Raw genomic sequence first — 21,942 nt, forward strand, 5'->3', positions numbered from 1 at the left:
GCGGCGCTGCGCAGAATGATCGGTGTATGATATCAAAGTATCGCGAGAGGGATTCGAAAGCTTAAGGATCCATCTGCTCTCTTATCGCTCTCGCGGTACTTTGATATCATACACTGATCATTCTGCGCTGCGCAGCGCCGCTTCAAGTCGAACGCACATGCTTTCTCTGCGCCGCTTTCAATCCCATAAAGCGTTTAAGATCAACTTCCATAGGAATCAATTGAAAACGCTCGCTCGCTACGTGCCAGTGGAAGCGCACCATGACTGCAGTTACAACGTGAGATGATCTGTGTGTGTGTGTATGTATGTATATATATATATATATATATATATATATATATATATATATATATATACTGTATATTAATTGTGTTCTTGAACTCAAATACAGTGATATTTAAACGAAATGAAAAATTAAACTTTTTGTTGTATGATTCTTATCGAAATCTTTTTACACTTAAGAATAAAAAGATGATTTAATTTTTTTCATAATTGTGACTATATTTCACATAGCAGTGTGCTATTGTAACTAAAACTAACCATAAAAATATTTTTCAGTAATTAAAATAAAGCTGAACTAAAATAAAATATTAGATAAAAACATAAAGTTAACCCTAAATGACAATTAGAGTAGGCCTACTAAAACTGAAATAGAAATTAATTTAAGCTAAATGGAAATATCTAATATAAACAATGCTGCTACATTAAACAAATTGACTAAAACTTAAACTCAAAATGAAAACTGAAAATAACAAAAATATAATCAATCTCAACACTGTTTAAGGCTTCAGATTTCAAATGGTAACTTCTTCCTTTTTTCCTGAGGCTAAAAAAACGACATTTCATAGCCTATATGCAATTTATAACTTGATAAAAATCGAAGTAAATTCCTTATTCCTCCGGTTAACGTCATTGTGTCCTTATCTAAGTTTTCATCCTAACAACCCCTCCCAATGTGCTTTAAGCTTGTAGGCTGAAATCCAAACTGCTAGGTCAGGGGTTGCCTACAGAATAAACCCTTTCTTCAGGTTTTGAAATGGTGAGATATTCCCCGTCTTACGCAATTCTGATGCAACAAGCTGCTGCAGAACGTCTCACCTGAGTTCCAGTCATGCTCCTGGAGTTGCGACACGGCTTAATTACAGCATGATAAACCTACAACTGTGCTTCAGATTGTATATCCTGGGAAACCAGCTTTTCCTGTTCATACTTGGGCAAAGATGTTTTCAATGGCCACCTGCAGGTCATGTTGGGCGTCGAGAGTTTCACGTTTTCCAGCATAAACAGGATGATTTATTCTTCCGGTATGTGTACAGATTTCATAAAGATAAACCACATTGGGATCATGTCATTTTGCTGCCGTAAACAGGAAATGTACACAAGGTCGATCCTGAGGATTTTGTTTTGCACAAGATGCGATGAGATTCCAGTGATGAGTAATTTGTCTGTCCACATGAGATGCGACAAAATCAATCAAAAATCACAGCCAATCAGAAGAGCGCGTGGGCGAAGTCTTTCTCTGAGAGCGTGCTTCACTCGCAACGAAATTGGATCAATCAAATTCAGAAATATTAAGCCATTTTAACATTATTAAAATACACATGGAGTGGCTGATGCAATCTTTGGCACTTAATACACATAGACCTGATAACCACTAATAACGCCTATTCAATAGAGTGATAACATCCGAAGCGGGTGTTCACAGTTTGAACATTTCCGTTTCTTCCTTTATTTTCAAGATACAAGGTAAATTATTCATAATCGTTTTCAGTTGGGCTATAAAGACTGCGCAAAATGATATTCAGACTTACATTAGAGATATAAAGCAATCAGTATCTGGCTGAAATTGGCATTGTTTGTATGCATGTTGTTCCAGCCGCGTTGAAATTGAATTTCCGAATCGCTCGTCGCAAACCTAGCCCTTACAAAAATTTGCCATGGTTTTATTGTAGTAAAAGTGTAGTAACCATGGTTCTTTGGCTTATTGATTACCATTTGTATAACAACAGTTTTACTACAAATACCATAGTTAAATATGGCTAGCCTAACCATGCAATTTGTGGTTACCAAGGTTTAACTATAGTAACCATGGTTTTTTGGTTTTATTAGTAAAACCATGGTTAACTGACTGACATGGAAAAGGTACTTTTATCGCATGTTGCGGTAAGCAACAGCACTGCAATGTATGAAAAGCAACCAAATGAGTTTACATTTAAACGTACCCCCTTGAATGATGAACTGTTTTTGCCCATATAGTGAAAGTCAATGGGGCACAATTTGGCCAGTCCAGTTGAGCCACATCTTCTGCAGAATGTTTGTCGTCAGTCCACCCTAGTGTTACTCATGAAACTCACAAATGAAACAATCAAAATATAGTCACTATTTTTTTTAAAGTACATAGTTAATCATGTTTTGAAGTCCATTTGCTTGTTAAAAAACGTGTGAAACAGTATAATATGGTTCATAATTGGATTTGTTTTTATATAATTTACATTCAAAAAGTTGGAAATATTATTCAAAGACTTTTTTTTCTTTTTGAAAGACGTCTCTAAGTCTCAAACCTGCATTTATTTGATTAAATATAAAGTAAAACATTATTATGAAATGTTATTAAAATGTAAAATAACTGTTTTCTATTTGAATATATTTTAAAATGTAATTTATCCTGTCATACTCCAGTTTTCAGTATCACATGATCCTTCACGATCAAATCATTCGAATATGCTGATTTTCTGCTCAAGAAACAACTCGGTGTTGAAATCAGTTGCAGTGCTGAAGATGCAGCTTAATATTTTTGTGGAAAACGTGCATTTATTTTCTTATATTTCACATTATATCTGAAATAAAATGATAAAAGGTCCTTACATCCATTTTGATCAATGTAATGCATTCTTGCTCAATAAAAAAAAACCTGACCCCAGACTTTCCAACGATTCTGTCAGTTTTATGGATGAATATAATATAATTTAGTGGATAAAAAATGAAAAAAAAACAACAACAAAAAAACAGACCATAGTGAATGTGGCCTCTGTTTATTAAAAAAAAAAAATTAAAGAGCAAAATTTGCTTCCCTCCAGCTGATGCTCACACTGATTACAAGCAAATATCTAATTTGACAGTATCAGACTGCATTTCAAATAATAAGTTGTTTTTATATTGGTTTTTGCGTATATGTACCGACTACAAGTGGGCTGAAGGTGAGTTAGATCTCCTTGGGAGAGTGAAGGGGCAGAAAGCCACTGTGTTTATGATTAGCGCCAGCTCTCCAGCTGATTGAATAATTACCAGGCTATTGAGGCAACAAGGAAAGAAAGAAAGACAAAATAGAGGACAAGAGGCAGCCCCTTCTTACCAAGTCAGTCTGCACTGTGCATCCAAACCGACAAGCAAGACAATATGGGTCTTTGGGAAACCGGCGCTGTCCTTTTACTTGTGGTAAGTGTATGATGACTTTATTTTGAGACTTTATTTGGGATTTCTCAATATTTTCAAAAGGCAGGGGATTTATTTGATCACTTGGATGGGTTTAAAAAGACGATAGTGTTTTGCTTTTTAAGATACAGTGATGGTGTAATCCGCTTCACTGCCAAAAAACTGTCAGTGAATGGACTGGATCAGACATCGTCACCCATGGCTTTTGTGTCTATGTCAGAAACACTTGTGGTCAGAATAAGGCAGTGAACAACAGATCTGTGAATTCACTTTATTTGCAATATATGCAATTTATTTATTTACTTTTTCCCCTAGCATTTAGCTTGTTTTAAGTAATTGTTATTTTATTTATTTATTTATTTTATTCCCATAATGCATGTGGAACATATTTAAACCAAATAAATAATTATATGTTATGTTTTTAAATTATGTCCCAGCATGTATGTGCTACCTATTAGCATTTGTTTAAATCAATTATTTCCTTTCATTTCATTTTATTTTATTTTCAAGCGTATACATATTAACACTCTTTAAAATAATTATTTAATTGCTTTTAAATTTTATTTCATGTAACTATTTTATTTTACTTTATTTTTCCCAGCATGTACATGATACATATTAACACTCTTTAAATGTAATTAAATAATTTAGGTTAGTTTAGTGTAGTTTTCCCAGCATGTTCTTGGTACATGTTAACACGTGTGTAAAGAAATTAAATTTTAATTTAATTAAATTTTCTGTATTTATTTTTTCCCCAGCATGCACGATACATAATTAGCACTTTTTATAACCAATTAAATAATATTTAGTTTTATATCCCAGGATGCATTATATCCCAGGATTAATTTCTAACATGGCTGTGCCAACTCTTTTACTAACTGGATCAAATTTAGCAATATTACAGGTCAAAAGTATTCTACTTGATTTCAGGTTAAGGTGATTCAGGAATTAAGACTGGGAAACTATGATATGTTATTATGGATAAAAACACCAATCCCGAATAACTGTGATAATGAACTGGTTTCAGATTCTGACTGCTGAAGGCTGGCATGACCTGGACAACACTGAATATGACTGCTGGCCCATAGTAGAACCAAACGATTACAACATGATTAGCTGTGGCGGTAAGTGCTGCTTTTTAAGAAAATGTATCTAGCTACATTCAACAGCTTTCATTGCTGTTGCTAATTCCCCAAAGGGACAGTTCAGTTTTTTGTCACTCTCATGTCGATCTAAAACAGTATGACTTGTATATTTTAAAAAATATGGTCCAATTCATGAACAAACAGATTTGATTCTTTTTAGTGAATCGCTGATTCACTTCAAAACAAAACAAAACTGGCCTGAATGATTCAGTTTTGAATCTGAGGGTAAATACATAATGGCAAAAAATTTTGGTGAACTCTCCCTTTAAGAATTGAAGACGAGGCGTTGAATGTATAAGCCAACAACTTAAAGGAAGTTTCCTAATCGGTGTGTGTGAGTGTGTACCGTCACAGGGGAATTTCCCTAAAGAAGACGAACATTTGCTTTGGTAGATCACTTGGAGATTTCCCTTAAATGCTTCACACATACTTGTACTATCATTTCTACAGGCTTAGAAATGGCTTGGGTTCAACGTCCACCAGAAAAGGTCACGGATGGGGAGGAGTTCAACGTTACCTACTCTGTCACTGCCTCGGATTCCTTTTATGAATACGCCGTTAAAAACAAGATTTTCCAGTTCAAGTGAGCACACAATGCCAGCCTTCTCAAATGTGCTTTATTGTGTAGAAAACACTTTTTTCTTCACTGAATGTTCAACATATCACATGGGATTTTCTCAAATGTGATATCATGTTCACAATGAATGAAATGTTGGCTTCATGTAACATCGGTTACACTATACGCTTCATTTTCTCCCACAGCAATGCCTCAGAGGCCAAAAGATTCTGCCTCGAGCACGAATGCCCCGCAAACTGGAACCATGCCAAGGAAGACAACTGCTGCGTTTACCACGCCAACATTCACTCCTGTCCTCTTGCGCTCATGGTCAGTGCTGTTATGGTCGGTGTGAAGCCAACAGAAAGTGCTCTTGGATTTTATTATACTGCTGCTGAAATCTTTCAAATAAAAACTAGGCTAAACGTGGCACATTTTGGCATGACATCAGAAGCCTCAAAATGACAGTACTGAAGTATACCAGTTATCATTGTCGTAAATGCCCTGTGGCGGCATGTATGAGCATGTGTGTGAGCCTGAGTGTTTCTTATGCTTGGGGGACAAATTTGCTGAAATTACGTAAGCTAAATCTTAATCATGTTGTCATCAAAATGTCAGTTGAATTTAAATTAAATTAAATAATATAATTTAATTTAATTAAATTCATTATTATATAAACAAATTAATTAAAATAATGAATAAAATCTAAATTAAATAAAAAAATAATATTGAACATAAATTCATTATTATTTAAAAATAAAATCTAAATTATATTAAATTAAATTAGTTTATTTAAATTAATAATGCTTAAATCTAAATAAAATAAAATTATTATTGAATTAAATGTACTAATTAAATTAAATTGGATTAAATATAATTGAATATACAGTAAACTATTTATTACTTAACGTAAACATTTAATATATTAAAAAATCTAAATTAAATAATATAATTGAATTTAATCGAATTGTTATTTTTAAAACAAATTAAATAAAATTAGTTAAAATAAACTTAATTTATTCCTGTGATACAAAGCTGAATTTTCAGCATCATTACTCCAGTCTTCAGTGTCACATGATCCTTCAGAAATCATTCTAATATACTGATTTGCTGCTCAAGAAACATCAAGAAAATTATCATTTACATTCAATACTCTATTATTGCATACTGTTTTATAATGTACTACAACACTGAAGTACACATAACTGCCACTATATGCAATAAGTAATAAATCCTGCTATTTCAACATAGTGCAAATAGAATCTATAGCTGTTTGCATGGTGTAAATAGAATATTGCTAAGAAATACTGCTATTTGCACTTACTGTAAATAGCCTCTATCACTATTTACACTTAGTGCAAATAGCCGCTGCCTTATAAAAAATACTTACTGTCACTTTGGAGCTATTTAATGCATCCTTGCTGAACAAAAGTATCAATTTCTTTAAAAAATTTACTGATGCTATTCTTCTGAACAGTAGTATAATTTTGGTTTATATAAGCTTTATAACGTTCTAATTTTTGGTTTACAGTGCATCCGGAAAGTATTCATAGCGCTTTACTTTTTCTACATTTTGTTGTTACAGCCTTATTCCAAAATGGATTAAATTCATATCTTATACTTTATTTGTCCCCTTAAGGGAAATTTGTTTTGGGCAATACAGGTAAAGTACCCACATTAATAACATAAGCAATCACACAGCCACGTCCCTTGAGCTAGAATTTAACAGCCTTATGGCCATAAAGGCCAAATTCATTATTTTGAGAGAACTCAAAAATCTGCTGAAGCCGGTTGCCTTTAATTTTAAGTTGGCTCAACTTTTTTTTTTTTTTTTTACAGTGTAATGACAACGTGAAAAAAGTTTGAAATCTTTGCAAATTCATTAAAAAAAAAAAAAAATCATATGTACATAATATTCACAGCCTTTGCTCAATACTTTGTTGAAGCACCTTTGCCATCAATTACAGCCTCACATCTTTTTGGGTATGATACGACAAGCTTTGATCATCATCATTTGGCAATTATCTGCCATTCTTCACCTCACCTCTTTACCTCTCAAACTCTGTCAGGTTGGATACGGGCAGACGCATATTTTCAGGTTTCTCCAGAAATATTTGATTGGGTTTAATCCCAGGCTGTGGCTGGGCCACTCAAGGACATCCACAGAGTTGTCTATAAGCCACTCTTGCTGTGTGCTTAGGGTCATTGTCCTGCTGGAAGGTGAACCTTCTGCCCAGTCTGAGGTTCTGAATACTCTGGACTGGGTTTTCATTAAAGCCATCTCAATATTTTGGTGCTCTGAGCTTTTCTTCTACTCTGATGAGTCCCTCAGTCCCTGCTGCTGAAAAACAGCCCCACGCTACCAGCACACTTTGCTTTTGGGATGGTACTCTGCAGATGATGAGCAGAGCTGGTTTCCTTCAAAGATAATCTTGTTTCTCAGAGTCTGATGGTCTTTAGGTGCTTTTTTGCAAAGTCCAAGTGTGTTTTCGTGTGTCTTCACTGAGGAGAGTTTGGCCACACCGCCATAAAGCCCAGATCAGTGGACTGCAATGATGTTTGTCCTTCTGTAGGTTTCTCCCATCTGCACATACTGTATGATCATGGAGCTCAACTAGAGTGACCATCAGGTTCTTGGTCACCAGTCTAGACAAGGCCCACCAGTCTTCTCCATCAATTGCTCAGTTTGGCCAGGAGGCCAGCTTGGACGAGTCCTGGTTGTTCCAAACTTCTTCTATTAAGGGTAACAGAGACTATATGCTTCTGTGAACCTTCAATGCTGCTGAGATTTTTCTGTACCCTTCCCCAGACCTGTGCATCGATGCAATCCTGTCTCGGAGATCTATAGACAATTCCTTGGACTTCATGGCTTGGTTTGTGCTCTATACAAGAAATTATGATCCGCACTCACAAGAACAGTCTTCTTTTTTCGTTTTATTTCACATTAATCACTGATGGGGAAAAGACACAAAATTTTCAGCTCAAAGACTTCCTCAGTGTGCAAAGCACTGGTTTGTGCTCTGACATGCACTGTGAAATGTGGGACCTTATATAGACAGGTGTATGCCTTTCCAAATCATGTCCAATCAACTGAATTTACCACAGGTGGACTCCAATCAATTTGTAGAATCTCAAGGATGATCAGTGGAAACAGGATGCACCTGAGCTTAATTTTGAGTGTCATGGCAAAGGCTGTGAATACTTATGTACATTTTGTTTTTCGTTTTTTATTTTTAATAAATTTGCAAAGATTTCAAACAAAACTTATTTTATGTTGTCATTATGGAGTATTGTTTAATTTTGAGGAACCTAATGGGTAATACTTTATTTTACAGTTACACCTATTAGTTGCTTATTAGCATGCATATTACTGGAATATTAGCCAGTATTAGTGCTAATTAAGCACATATTAATGCCTTATTCTACATGACCTTATTCTACATCCCTAATCCTACCCAATACCTAAACTTAACAACTACCTAACTAACTAGTAGGTAGTTGTAAATTAAGAATTTATTGAGGAAAAAGTCGTAGTTAACAGTTAACAAGTGTTACCTACTCTAAAGTGTTACCAAATAATGAATTTAATCCATTTTGGAATAAGGCTGTAACATACAATTCCGGAAATGTTGGGACGGTTTTTTAAATTTGAATAAAATTAAAACTAAAAGACTTTCAAATCACATGAGCCAATATTTGATTCACAATAGACATAAATCTTTAAACTGAGAAATTTTACAATTTTATGGACAAACTGAGCTCATTTCAACTTTGATGCTTGCTACAGGTCTCAAAATAGTTGGGACAGGGGCATGTTTACCATGGTGTAGCATCTCCTCTTCTTTTCAAAACAGTTTGAAGATGTCTGGGCATTGAGGTTATGAATTTCTGGAGTTTTGGTGTTTGGTCCCATTCTTGCCTGATATAGGTTTCCAGCTGCTGAAGAGTTCGTGGTCGTCTTTGACGTATTTTTCGTTTAATGATGCACCAAATATTCTCTATAGGTGAAAGATCTGGACTGCAGGCAGGACAATTCAGCACCCGGACTCTTCTACTACGAAGCATTGCTGTCGTGATAGCTGCAGTATGTGGTTTTGCATTGTCCTCCTGAAATACATGTCGTCTGGAGTGGAGCATATGTTGCTCTCAAACCTTTATATACCTTTCAGCATTCATAGTGCCTTCCAAAACATGCAAGCTGCCCATACCGTATGCACCTATGCACCCCCATACCATCAGAGATGCTGGCTTTTGAACTGAGCGCTGATGAATGAATGATGCATTTATATAGTGCTTTATTGTGTATTGCTGTACACCCAAAGATAACGTCTACATCCTCTTCAGCCCGGAGGACACATTTCCAAAAAGAATGTCAAATTGGACTCGTCTGACCATAGAACACTTTTCCACTTTGAAACAGTCCATTTTAAATTAACCTTGGCCCACAGGACACGACAGCGCTTCTGGACCATGTTCACATATGGCTTCCTTTTTTGCATGATAGAGCCTTGGCATCTGCAGATGGCACAGCGGATTGTGTTTACCGTCAGTGGTTTCTGGAAGTATTCCTGGGCCCATTTAGTAATGTCAATGACAGAATCATGCCGATGAGTGATGCAGTGTTGTCTGAGGGCCCAAAGACCACGAGCATCCAACAAAGGTCTTCGGCCTTTGCCTTACGCACAGAGATTTCTCCAGTTTCTCTGAATATTTTGATGATGTTCTACACTGTAGATGATGAGATTTGCAAATCCTTCGCAATTTGATGTTGAGGAACGTTACTTTTAAAGTATTCCGCAATCTTTTTTGCACTCTTTCACAGATTGCAGAGTCTCTGCCCATCTTTACTTCTGAGAGACTCTGCCTCTCTAAGACATCCCTTTTTATAGCTAGACCTGATGTCAATTAACTTAATTAGTTACTAGATGTTCTCCCAGCTGAATCTTTTCAAAATTTCTTGCTTTTTCAACCCTTTGCTGCCCCTGTGCCAACTTTTTTGATACCTGTAGCAGGCATCAAATTTGAAATGAGCTAATTTAGTGGATGAAAGTATAAAATTTATCTGTTTAAACATTTGTTATGTTCTCTATGTTGTATTGTGAATAACATATTGACTCATGTGATTTGAAAGTCTTTTAGTCTTCATTTTATTCAAATAAAAAAAAAAGAACGTCTCAACATTTCCGGAATTCGGGTTGTAACAAAATGTGGAAAAAGTGAAGCGCTGTGAATACTTTCTGGATGCACTGTATACTGTATAAGCTTTATATAATATATAAAAACAACTGAAGTCTATGGTAGGACCCTATATATAGCTACAAAAGTGTGTAAATGTGTGTGTGTGCGTGTGCGTAAGAAAGTGCGGAAGCTCATCAGTGAGAAGTGTGCCAGCCTTGATGAACATTTATTCAGGTTCTATTTAAACTGGTGCCATTAATTGTACAGTGTGGAAAGCTGTTATTATAATTAGTGAATAATGTTTGACAGTCAATACTAGCCTTGATTGCTCCACAACCCATTAAACCCTTAACAGTCAGATGGTTGTATTTTTGTCTGTTTAGAGAGGTGGAGGGATTTGTGGTCCCTGGATTCCAGATGATGGCGAAATTGTAACCCACACGGTATCCAAAGCTGGCAAGATGAGCCAACAGCTCTGGACATCAAAGGTTACAAGAAATTTAATTTTTAATTTAATTTAATGTTATTTTATTTTATTTTTAATTTTAATTTATTTTATTTTATTTTATTAGTGCTGTCAAACGATTCATCGCGATTAATCGCATCCAAAATAAAGGTTTTTGTTTACATAATATGTGTGTGTACTGTGTATATTTATTATGTATATATAAATACACACACATACAGAATATATTAATATTTACATGTATTTACATTGTGAAGTAGTGAAGTGAAGTGACATACTGCCAAGTATGGTGACCCATACTTGTTCGTGCCCTGCATTTAACCCATCCAACATGCACACACACAGCAGTGAACACACACACGGAGCAGTGGGCAGCCATTTATGCTGCAGCGCCCGGGGAGCAGTTGGGGGTTCGGTGCCTTGCTCAAGGGCACCTCAGTCGTGGTATTGAGGGTGGAGAGAGCGCTGGACATTCCCTCCCCCCACCTACAATCCCTGCCGGCCGAGACTCGAACCCGCAACCTTTGGATTACGAGTGCGACTCTCTAACCATTAGGCCACGACTTCCCGACAAACGGGCCATGTTTGGATCTTCCAACCAGACAATAATCCAAACACAAACCTCAAAAACAACACAAAAATGGGTCACTGAGCACAAAACCAAGCTTCTGCTATGGTTAATTGTGTTAATTGTTAATTGTGGCCAATGTGTATTAGAGAAAAACATTTATTTCATAATAATATTTCTCCCCATTTTAAATTCTTATTATCCAATGAAAGGTTAGATTTTTTTTTTAAATAAAAGATCAAATGGATTAACAATGCAGATTAATTTTCAGAGCCTTCTTTGATCATATTTACCAAGGGTGCCAACAATTCTGACCACGTCTGTATATTATGTAAACAAAAGCTTTTATTTTGGATGCGATTAATCACGATTAATCGTTTGACAGCACTAAATTTTATTTTTATTTACTTTATTTATATATTTAAAAAAATATATATTTTATTTTATTTTATAAATGGTGATTTTAATTATATTTACCCAGGTGGTGCTGGTCCATTTAGGAGTTACATCGGTCATTGCTCATATCAAAGTGGGACAGATGCATGCAGCACTAGAGTCCAAGGTGTTAGTAGTCAGCGCTCAAGGTTAGTATAACTTGTTAAATGCTTTAGGGATTTACGGAAAATATATCTTCAAACAACTGGTACATCAAGGATATAGATGTTATTCAAAATAAACCTAGTGTCTGATTAAGCAAGGTTAATTGTTGACATATTCTAATACTGGTCCAGGAAATCATTAGTGTCATATGAGAACAAAATTAAGCTCCGTCTAAGGATGTTTGTCTAAGTTATGTTGTACTTTCGTTTGTACTTGTGTGTCAGTGTGTGGCGACGGCATCTGTGAGCTGGATGAGAACTGTCTGACGTGTCCCGCTGACTGTGGAGTTTGTCCTATGCCCACATCCATCAAAGTGGCAATTGGGCTTCCTGTGGCCTTGTTCTGCAGTGGTTTCATCTTGACGCTGGTGGTGAGAATGTCGGTCCAGTACTTGACAAATATATATATATATATATATATTATTAAATATTTGCTCAGAAATACAAATGTAACAGAACATATGCCAAGGAAAAGAGCCAGGGGTTCAAGGATGGCCAAACAATGCATAGCAATTACAAATCAGAAGAGGAAGAGTGAAGAAAAAAGTAAAGAAATAAATGAAAAATAAATAAAGGAGATAAATAAATGAGAAAAAATAAGACAAATAAAATAGATAAACAGATCACATAGCAACTACCATACTCTTCCCTCAAAACATAAACGATCAAATACAAATTATACAAAAACACCAAAAAGTGTTCATACATTTAAAGTTTTAATTGCCTTTTTGTTTTGTTTTTGAGGTAGATAAAGATTTAATATAAATTTTAATATCTTATTGAAAGTAAGAAAATCTCTAGCAATCACCAACAATACCCTGTATGGGTTCTTCACAGGGAAGTACCGTTCACATTTTCAAAGAGCCTCCAAAGAGACATGGTAATGATAAACATATGAGATTTTGAAAAAAAAAAAAAAAAGATGAAAATGCTTCTGCGTTCACTTGCAAAACTGTCGAGTTCTTAAGAGAAACTTTGCATTTGTTTGCAAAGTCTTTGCGTTTTCTTGCAAAACTACTGTTCTCTCATGAAATTTTGTTCTTTAAAAATAAAAATTGCATTTCTTTGAGAAGCTTTGCATTCACTTGCAAAACTTTTGCGTTCCTAAGAAAAACTTTGCGTTCAATTGCAAAACCTGCCCAGCAGGCACATGATGTCAATATAACGTCGGGTTGATGTCTGGCAGACGTTGCATTTTGGTTGAGAATGAAAATCGGGTTGACGTTGACTTAAAGTTGGATTTTGGTTACACAACCTAAAAATAACAAATATCAACATCATCTGACGATGGTTTTGGATATCAAATTAACATTGACATGAGATGTTGAATTGACATTGAGTTTTGGTTACCCGACATTGCAACCGAAATTTAACCAAATATCATTATCTTATGACAAACTATGTGAAACTATGCGTTTACTTGGAAAACTTTTAAGTTCTCCTGAAAAATGTTTAGTTTGCTCTCAATACTTTTGTGTTCCCCCAAGAGACTTTGTGTTTGCTTGCAAAACTGTTGTGTTTCTCAAAGAAACTTTGCCATTTATGTACTTGGAAAACTTTTAAGTTCTCCTGAGAAACTTTTCATTCACTCTCAGTACTTCTGCGTTTCCCCAAGAAACTTTGCATTTACTTTGTTATTATTTGCAACACCTTTGTGTTTCCCCTAAGAAACTTTGTGTTTAATTTGGTTTTGCTTGCAACACCTTTGTGTTTCCCCTAAGAAACTTTGTGTTTGCTTCCATCTCATATTGTTTTATATCACCACGTTCATTTAGTGGCTAAATAAAACAGTCAGTAATGTATTATTCTGGATAAGTTGTTACATTTGTTACAAACCGTATTACTTGTGTTTTCCCATTATGAGTTTTTTCCCCCCTAGTGGCTGCAATACCAAAAACAGAAAATGTTTTGGGACGAGAGCTGGATCGTCAACTACAATAATATCATGTTTGGTAAGAGGTTTTCGTCTCATCCACTGTTACATTAACAACATCGTTGTTTGTATTATTTTATATGACAAAACAATTCCTAGTCAATTACATTTTTTTTTTCTTACTGAACATCCTGTTTCATGCCAAAATAGAATTGTTTTCTTGGTTATTAAATACTTTAGTATTTATGCTAGAATTGTTTTTGGGCCTTACAGGTAAAGTGTGCTACACAGGTTTTTGTAGCACCACAAGTCTTCAGACTGTAAAGAGGAACTCCAGTGTGAGTACAGTCACAGATGTGACGGTCTGCACTGCAGTCAACACCAACTTCAAACCACGCTTCATTCAGGCTGGCATCTAGTGAGTGTTTCTAGTGAGACTGCCTCTTGGGTATCTCTACTAATGCATTTTCTAAAACAAATGGTCTTGTCTTTTGTTTGGTTTTGTCTGTTTTTGTTTGTTGTCTTGTTTTTAGTCTAGTCTTTGTTCTTAGTTCTGTCCTTTTTGTCTTGTCTTTGTTTTGTTTTGCCTTTTTTGTTTGTCTTGTCTTTTTGTTTACATTTTTGTCTTTGCTTTGTTTCATTTGTTTGTTTGTTTTTTAACTTGTTTTTTGTCCTTTTTATCTATTTTTTTTGTTTTGTCTTTTTGTCTTCTCTTTGTCTTGTCTGTTTTTGTCTTTTCTTGCCTTGTTGTCTTTGTTTTTATGTTTTGCCTTTGTTTAGTTTTGTCTTAGATTTGTCTTTTTTCTTGTTTTTTTTTTGTCTTCGCTTTTATTGTCAACAAAACTTGTCATTGTTTTGTCATTTTGTTTTTTGGTTTGTCTTGTCTTTCTTGTTTTGTTTTGTCTTGTCTTGTTTTGTTTTTTTTGTGTTGTGTTGTCTTATATGTTAACTTTTTTGTTTTGTGTTTTCTTTTGTTTTTACAGTGATGGAAGGACTGTAGCTGTAAAACACATCCAGAAGAAACACTTCACCCTCACCAAAACAATCAGAAAAGAGGTCAAAGAGGTCAGGTGAGTAGCTGTACCCACAATTCTTGCAAATGAAACTACACTGAAATCAGATGTACTTTTGCTTGGACAAGTGACTTGTCCAGGATTTTGTGATGGGTAATTTAAGGCAAATTTTTGGAGAAGGAATCAAGACTGTTACTGTTTCTTTTTACCAGGGAGCTTGATCACCCAAACCTCTCCAAGTTCTTAGGAGGCTGCATTGAAGTTCCTTTCATAAGCATTATCACTGAATACTGTCCAAAGGGAAGCCTGGCAGACGTGCTGTTGAACGAGGCTGTCCCCATCAATTGGGGTTTTCGGTAAATCTGTCTTGTGGCATTGTGGGAAAGCGCTTTAAAAGCTTCAGGATGGTACTTCATAAATAAAATGAACACTTAACGTTTACAGATTGTCTTTTGCTACTGATATTGCTCGAGGAATGGCTTACCTGCATCAGCACAAAATGTTCCACGGCCGTCTTCATTCACGCAACTGTGTGATTGATGACCGGTGGGTCTGCAAAATATCAGGTACATCATTTTAGATTTTCTAGAGGCACACTCCTTAGATATATTACAACATGAGAAAAATCTGAAATAAGACATATAATGTTAAATGATACAGATTACGGGCTGATGGCCTACAGAAAGGAGGACTTTGAGGACATGAGCACCAATTTCCAATGTCAAAACGTCTATCACATTTACTGCGCACCTGAAGTACTGCTGAGAATCAGCAGTAGTTTCACAGCCGCAGCTGATGTATACAGGTTGGAGAAATGCTTGAACCTTTTGTATTTTTAACCATCTATTTAAATTGTGATATTTTTGTTTTAGCAAATAAATACATATTTGAAATATTCTAAAGTTAATTTAAAAATCTTTAATATTTCTCAGTAAATCTGCTAAAATATTAAGTTAAGAAATTAAAATATTTAAAATGCACATATTCACTTCTCTGTTAAATTTTTTTTTATTTTAATAATGTTTTTTGAAAGATGCTCTTATTTAATTATATTTAAAATACAGTAAAAACAGTAGTATTGTGAAATATTATTACAATTTAAAATAACTTATTTCTTTTTGAATATATTTTAAAATGTAAGTTATTCCTGTGATATAAAGCTGAATTTTTAGCATCATTACTCCAGTTTTCAGTGTCAAATAAATAAATAAAAAATTACAAATAAATAAAAAAGGCATTAAACTAGAAAATGTTATTAAACTTATTAAAGTCTAGAAAATGTGCGGCTTGACAGGAATAACCCTGTTCTTTTCTTCAGATACATGTAAATGTTTTGTATATTTTATAGATGCATCCTCAAACAAAACTCAATCTCTAAGTAGCATGAAATAAACATTTGTCTTTTCTTCCTTTTTTCAAGCTACTCTATTATCTTGTTGCAAATCGCTACTCGCAGTGACCTCATTTCAGTAAGTATTCAAGGATCAGGAAGGTGTTGGGGTTTTTAGACGTAAGAGATGATGATAAGAAGTGCAATTGTTGTTTCGTGAGCAGGAACAGGCAGATTCAGTGAAGCTTGATGTCATGTGGCGTCCATCACTTCCCAAACTGAAGGCTGGGAAATCAGACAATGATTGCCCAGATCCTGATGATTACTGTGAGGTTTGTATGGACGTACTTGATGCATGCTATTTACTTAAGCACATTTCCTCTTGCAGCATGTTTAGTTGAAAATCAATTACTTCAATGAATTGCCCTTGATGCGAATGTTTACCAAGCCTGATTAAAAGATGATAACTGTGGATAAATGAAAAGCACTCAGTGTTCGTACTCAAATTTCACACAGCTGGTAAAGAGATGCTGGAACCACAATGTGACCTTGAGGCCGACGTTTGAGCAGGTGAAAAAGATTCTCAATAAAATGAACCCGCACAAGGTCAGCCCTGTGGATATGATGATGAACCTGGTATGTATCTCGTCTACAGTTATTAAAATAATACAATTATTGAAAGCATAATAAGCATACAGTGACTGGACACAGACTAATTTGAGTGATTATATGCACCAGATATTTATTAAATAGTATAATAATGGGATAAATTGTTACTAGACAGAATGCAAATAGCATATCTATCTATCTATCTATCTATCTATCTATCTATCTATCTATCTATCTATCTATCTATCTATCTATCTATCTATCTATCATCTATCTATCTATCTATCTATCTATCTATCTATCTATCTATCTATCTATCTATCTGTCTATATACACACAAATCTATCTGTCTGTCTATCTGTCTGTCTATATACATTGTTTTTTTCTAGATGGAAAAGTACAGTAAACATTTGGAAACCATTGTAGCTGAGAGAACACAAGATCTTCTTCAGGAGAAGCAGAAGACTGACCGTTTACTCTACAGTATGGAAGTGTATTTGAAATTACAGTGTGAAAAGTGTTTATGACCTATGAAAGTTATTTATTCATAATAATTATTACATTAAAAAAAAAACACTTCAATAAATAAAGACACTCAATAAATAAATATTGAGTAATATTGGATAAATGTCCAAATGGTTCCACCTAGTGGACATTTACATGTGCTGTGACTGTTTCCAGCTTGAGATTTTTAATGAATTTTTTTATATATATATATATTTACGTATGATTAATATATTTTTTAGTAATATATTATTTCTATTGGTGACAGGCATGCTACCAAAACCAGTGGCTGATGATCTTCGTCAGGGACGTACAGCAGAAGCCCAAAGTTACTCCAATGCAACTGTATATTTCAGGCAAGCATGAAAATTATTGATAAAATCAATAAAAAAAGTATATTTTTCAAAAGTATATTTTATGCTCACTAAGGTTGGATTTACAGTGAAAATAGTCATCTGAAATACTTTAACTGTTTTAAAATATTTTAAAATGTAGTCAAAAAATTATCGATTTAAAATAGAAAAAATTGGTAATTTTTTAGTTATTTTTAGTTTTTGCTACGTCTTTACTGTTACTTTTGATAATTGTAATGCATGCATTATGCCGAATAAAAGTATAACATTCTTAAAAAAAAAAAAATAACTGACCCCAAACTTTTGAACTATGTATTGTATATAAATTATTATATCAAATATTAATGAATTATTTTGTGTTTCTATTGGCCAGTGACATAGTGGGCTTCACCCAGCTGTCCGGCTCCAGCACCCCTCACCAGGTTGTGGATTTCCTCAACAAGCTTTACACCACATTTGATGACATTATCGACAACTACGATGTGTACAAAGTGGAAACTATAGGAGATGCTTGTGAGTGCGGTTACAGAGATCCAGCTTCCTTTGTTCGACATTTTTGCATCAAATTACACAAAAATCAATGAAAAACCTCTCCCTCCTCAGATATGGTGGTCTCGGGAGTACCGAAAGAGAACGGGATCAATCACGCTGGGGAAATCGCCAGCATGGCGCTGGACTTGATCAGTGTCTGTCACACGTTTAAAATCCCACACAAACCCACCACACAGCTGAAGATACGAGCTGGCATTCATTCAGGTCAATATAGCTTCAGTCATTCATCTGTCCTGAACTTTAGCATCAAGCTACGTCATTTGAATGAGATGTATTTTATGTTATCTTAGGTCCCGTTGTAGCTGGGGTGGTTGGTACAAAAATGCCACGGTACTGCTTATTTGGTGACACTGTAAACACAGCATCCCGTATGGAGTCCACCAGTGAAGGTATTTGGGCAAACGCAGTTGTTTGCACAGAGTCAATTAGTAACTGATCCTGTCCGCCATTTCTGGGGGAGTGGAATCGTGTAAATATTTGCACTGTTTTATTGGTTAAAATGTAATAAAACTGAATGCTGGATCCAAATATTTCCCTTTCTTGAACTTCTATAAATCACATGTGTATCACATGTGCTCTTCTGTATCACATGTGCTTTTCTATGTCTAATCGTTGTTTTATGATGTTGACAGCTTCAAAGATCCAGTGCAGTGGCTCTACAGCAGATCTTCTACACGCACTTGGTGGATATGTGCTGATGTGTCGTGGGTCTCTGAATGTGAAGGTAAAGCCAGAGACACACTGCACCATTTTAGCAATCCTATAAGATCATTGCATGTCACACTGTGCGACATGGATCTAATAAACTTGGCTACGACGTGTGTAGACTGTACGATGTTGACACCTATTGACTCGTACACTACGACGCACGTTACTATAGAAGAATAAATTTAGCATGCACTAGTGGTAAACAAAAAGAGCATGATAAATCATACTTTAGCAGTTGTAGGTTTTATGTGTGCTGAAAAAAGTGCAAGCGGTGAAAAAGGAAGGCATAAGAGCTTGAGATAAGCAGTTTTATGTTTTAGTGCCATGTCGCGTTGATTTCATGTCACATTTATATTGGCTGGTCAACAAAAATGCTGTATCGTAGGCTATCTTTGGTCGCAAGACCGTGACAACGGCTCTCTCAGTGTACGACACAGGACCACCGATTAAGTGAAGTGACGTGGCCAAGTATGGTGACCCATACTCAGGATTTGTGCATTTAACCCATCCAAGTGCACACACACACACCATGAACACACACCCGGGGAGCAGTTGGGGGTTCGGTGCCTTGCTCAAGGCTCTCACCTCAAGTCGAGCGTTTGTCATTCACTCCCCCCACCTACAATCCCTGCCAGACCTAAGACTTGAACCCGCGACCTTTGGGTTACAAGTCCGACTCTATCCATTAGGCCCCCAATTAGGATTAGGAGCCATGATCACAGAAATGTGTGTTTTGGGTTTAAGATGATCAGTTCATTGTTTATGCAGCAATTGTCTTTGCATGCAGAGAAGCCACCCACAGAGCTATTATTTTGCCTGTCATAAATTTAGCTTGTTATATTTCGGTTACTCACTATGGTTGCCATGGACAACTCCTCACAAACTCTGCATACCACAAAGTCCCTAAAGAATGATGATGATGGAAAAAAAATTAAATGGAAGGAGAATATATTTAAATGCTTTTGCATTGTCTTGCAAAACTACTGCATTCCCCCTAGAAACTTTGCTTGCAAAACTTTTGTGTTGGAAATAATATGAGGTGGAAGGACAAACTATATTTCATTCCTTTAGTGAGCGAAGTTTCTGAGGGAAAATGCACCAGTCTTGTGAGTGAAACAAAGTGAAAGTGACTAAAGGTCCTTTTAAGCAAAGTCATGTTACTTTGAAAAGCCATCTTTGAAAAGCCCCTCGGGTGTTTATTTTAGTCATGCAAGTATAGGAGACGCAATACTTTTTAATAATGCAATAGCAATTTTGTGAGCTAATGCAAATTTTCTGTGGGTATTAATGACAAAGTTTTGCAAGCAAACGCAATGATTTTGAAGAAAAGCAGTAAGTTTTGCGAGCGCATGGAAATTTTCTCAGGGGGACGCAATAGTTTTGAAAGCTAATGCTAAGTTTGGGTAATGCAATAGTTTTGCAAGAGAATGCAGCATTTCTTGAGGAAACATAACACTTTTTTGACATCACAAACATTTTGTGAGATTATTATCATAGGAACTCAATATTTTTATGAGAAAACACATTTTTCTCAGGGTTATGCAAAAATTTGGTTAGCAAATTCAGGATTTCTTGAGGAAGAGCGACACTCTTTAAACAAACTCAAATTTTTTCTGGGGAATGTGATATTTTTGTGTGAGAATGCACATTTTCTCAATTTTGCAAAAATGCAAATGTTTCATAAGAAACTGCTAAGTTTCTCGATATATGTGACCCTGGAACACAAAACCAGTCTTAAGTCGCTGGGGTATATTTGTATAATAGCCAAAAATACATTGTTTGGGTCAAAATCGATTTTTCTTTTATGCCTAAAATCATTAGGATATTAAGTAAAGATCATGTTCCATGAATATATTTTGTAAATTTCCTACCGTAAATATATTAAAACTTCATTTTTGATTAGTAATATGCATTGCTAAGAACTTCATTTGGACAACTTTAAAGGTGATTTTTCTCAATATTTAGATTTTTTTGCTCCCCAAGATTTACAGATTTTCAAATAGTTGTGTCTCGGCCAAATATTATCCTATCCTAACAAACCATACATCAATGGAAAGCTTATTTATTCAGCTTTCAGATGATGTAGAACTCTCAATTTAAAAAAAATTTACACTTAAGATTGGTTTTGTGGTCCAGGGTCACATATTGGAAGAGAATGCAAAAAGTAATTTTTTTTAACCTTGTATTAACTCTTGCAAATATGTAATTGCTTATGAGTACAGTGAGCGCTTCGAGGAGACATTTGTTGAAATTATTTGTGTGCTCATCCTCTATTATTTATTTGTAGTATTTATAATGCTTTTATTACCATAATATTTTATATTATTCATAATAGGTTTTATCTTTTTATTCATAAACTGATCTGGTATATTACAGACCTTTACCAAATCAATCTGCTATTGATCTTTTTCTTCCTGAGATGATGGTATGGTCCCCTGAGGTTGACCTGCAGACCTTGGCGCAGCTGTGATTTATCTCAATTAGGACTCGGCCTCAGCTGGCTTTTGTGTTTTCACTTAAGTGATGTCTGTTCATTATGCACAAGTGAATATACACCTCTGCTCCGTCGCTGTCCCCCTCTTTCTATCTTTTGTATGATGCTGTCCTTCAGAGTATTGTGTTTAAGATACACTGGAGGAGATTTACTAATTGTGACTTTTTGTTAAACAGGGGAAAGGCGAAATGACAACTTGGTGGCTGGAGGCAAAAAGAGGCCTCACAGACCCTTTGTTCAGTGAAGACGAACCTTTGGGTATTCCTGTTCCTGTTAGCAGTTAACTTGTGTGCTACAGTCATGACAGACACCTTAACAAATAAATAGACTGTTTAGCAGATATGCGAGCTGACTTAAGTGTATACTTACTGTTGGTGTATAATGCTGTTTCATTTTAATGCTGCTATGCTGAAATATTGCTGCTGTTATTGATTTGTGTATTAGACAATATTGTATAGCCTATGTTGTGTTTGGAAGATTTAAAAATGTCTGTCATATGAAGGGCAAATGTGTTCGTAGAGACAGCTTTTCATTATATTTATGGTTATCTTCAGTGCATAGT

At 35.3% G+C, this 21,942-nt stretch overlaps 1 protein-coding gene across 1 annotated transcript; it reads left to right on the plus strand.

Moving 5' to 3' along the window:
- Positions 1-4,444: 4,444 nt before the first annotated feature.
- Positions 4,445-21,676, plus strand: LOC306867302 (atrial natriuretic peptide receptor 2-like; the record flags this gene model as incomplete). Its single annotated transcript, XM_079412905.1, has 20 exons — positions 4,445-4,556; positions 5,028-5,160; positions 5,340-5,463; positions 11,827-11,929; positions 12,170-12,315; positions 13,824-13,896; positions 14,091-14,235; positions 14,801-14,887; positions 15,043-15,186; positions 15,275-15,396; positions 15,491-15,627; positions 16,385-16,492; positions 16,677-16,796; positions 17,159-17,252; positions 17,542-17,629; positions 18,000-18,139; positions 18,230-18,382; positions 18,469-18,567; positions 18,811-18,902; positions 21,557-21,676. The coding sequence occupies 20 exons, from the start codon at positions 4,445-4,447 to the stop codon at positions 21,662-21,664; spliced, it is 2,328 nt and encodes a 775-aa protein (XP_079269031.1). The 3' UTR covers positions 21,665-21,676.
- Between the last annotated feature and the right edge of the window lie 266 nt (positions 21,677-21,942).

This window comes from Barbus barbus (genome assembly GCF_936440315.1).
Source record: "Barbus barbus genome assembly, chromosome: 49".
Classification (NCBI taxonomy): domain Eukaryota; kingdom Metazoa; phylum Chordata; class Actinopteri; order Cypriniformes; family Cyprinidae; genus Barbus; species Barbus barbus.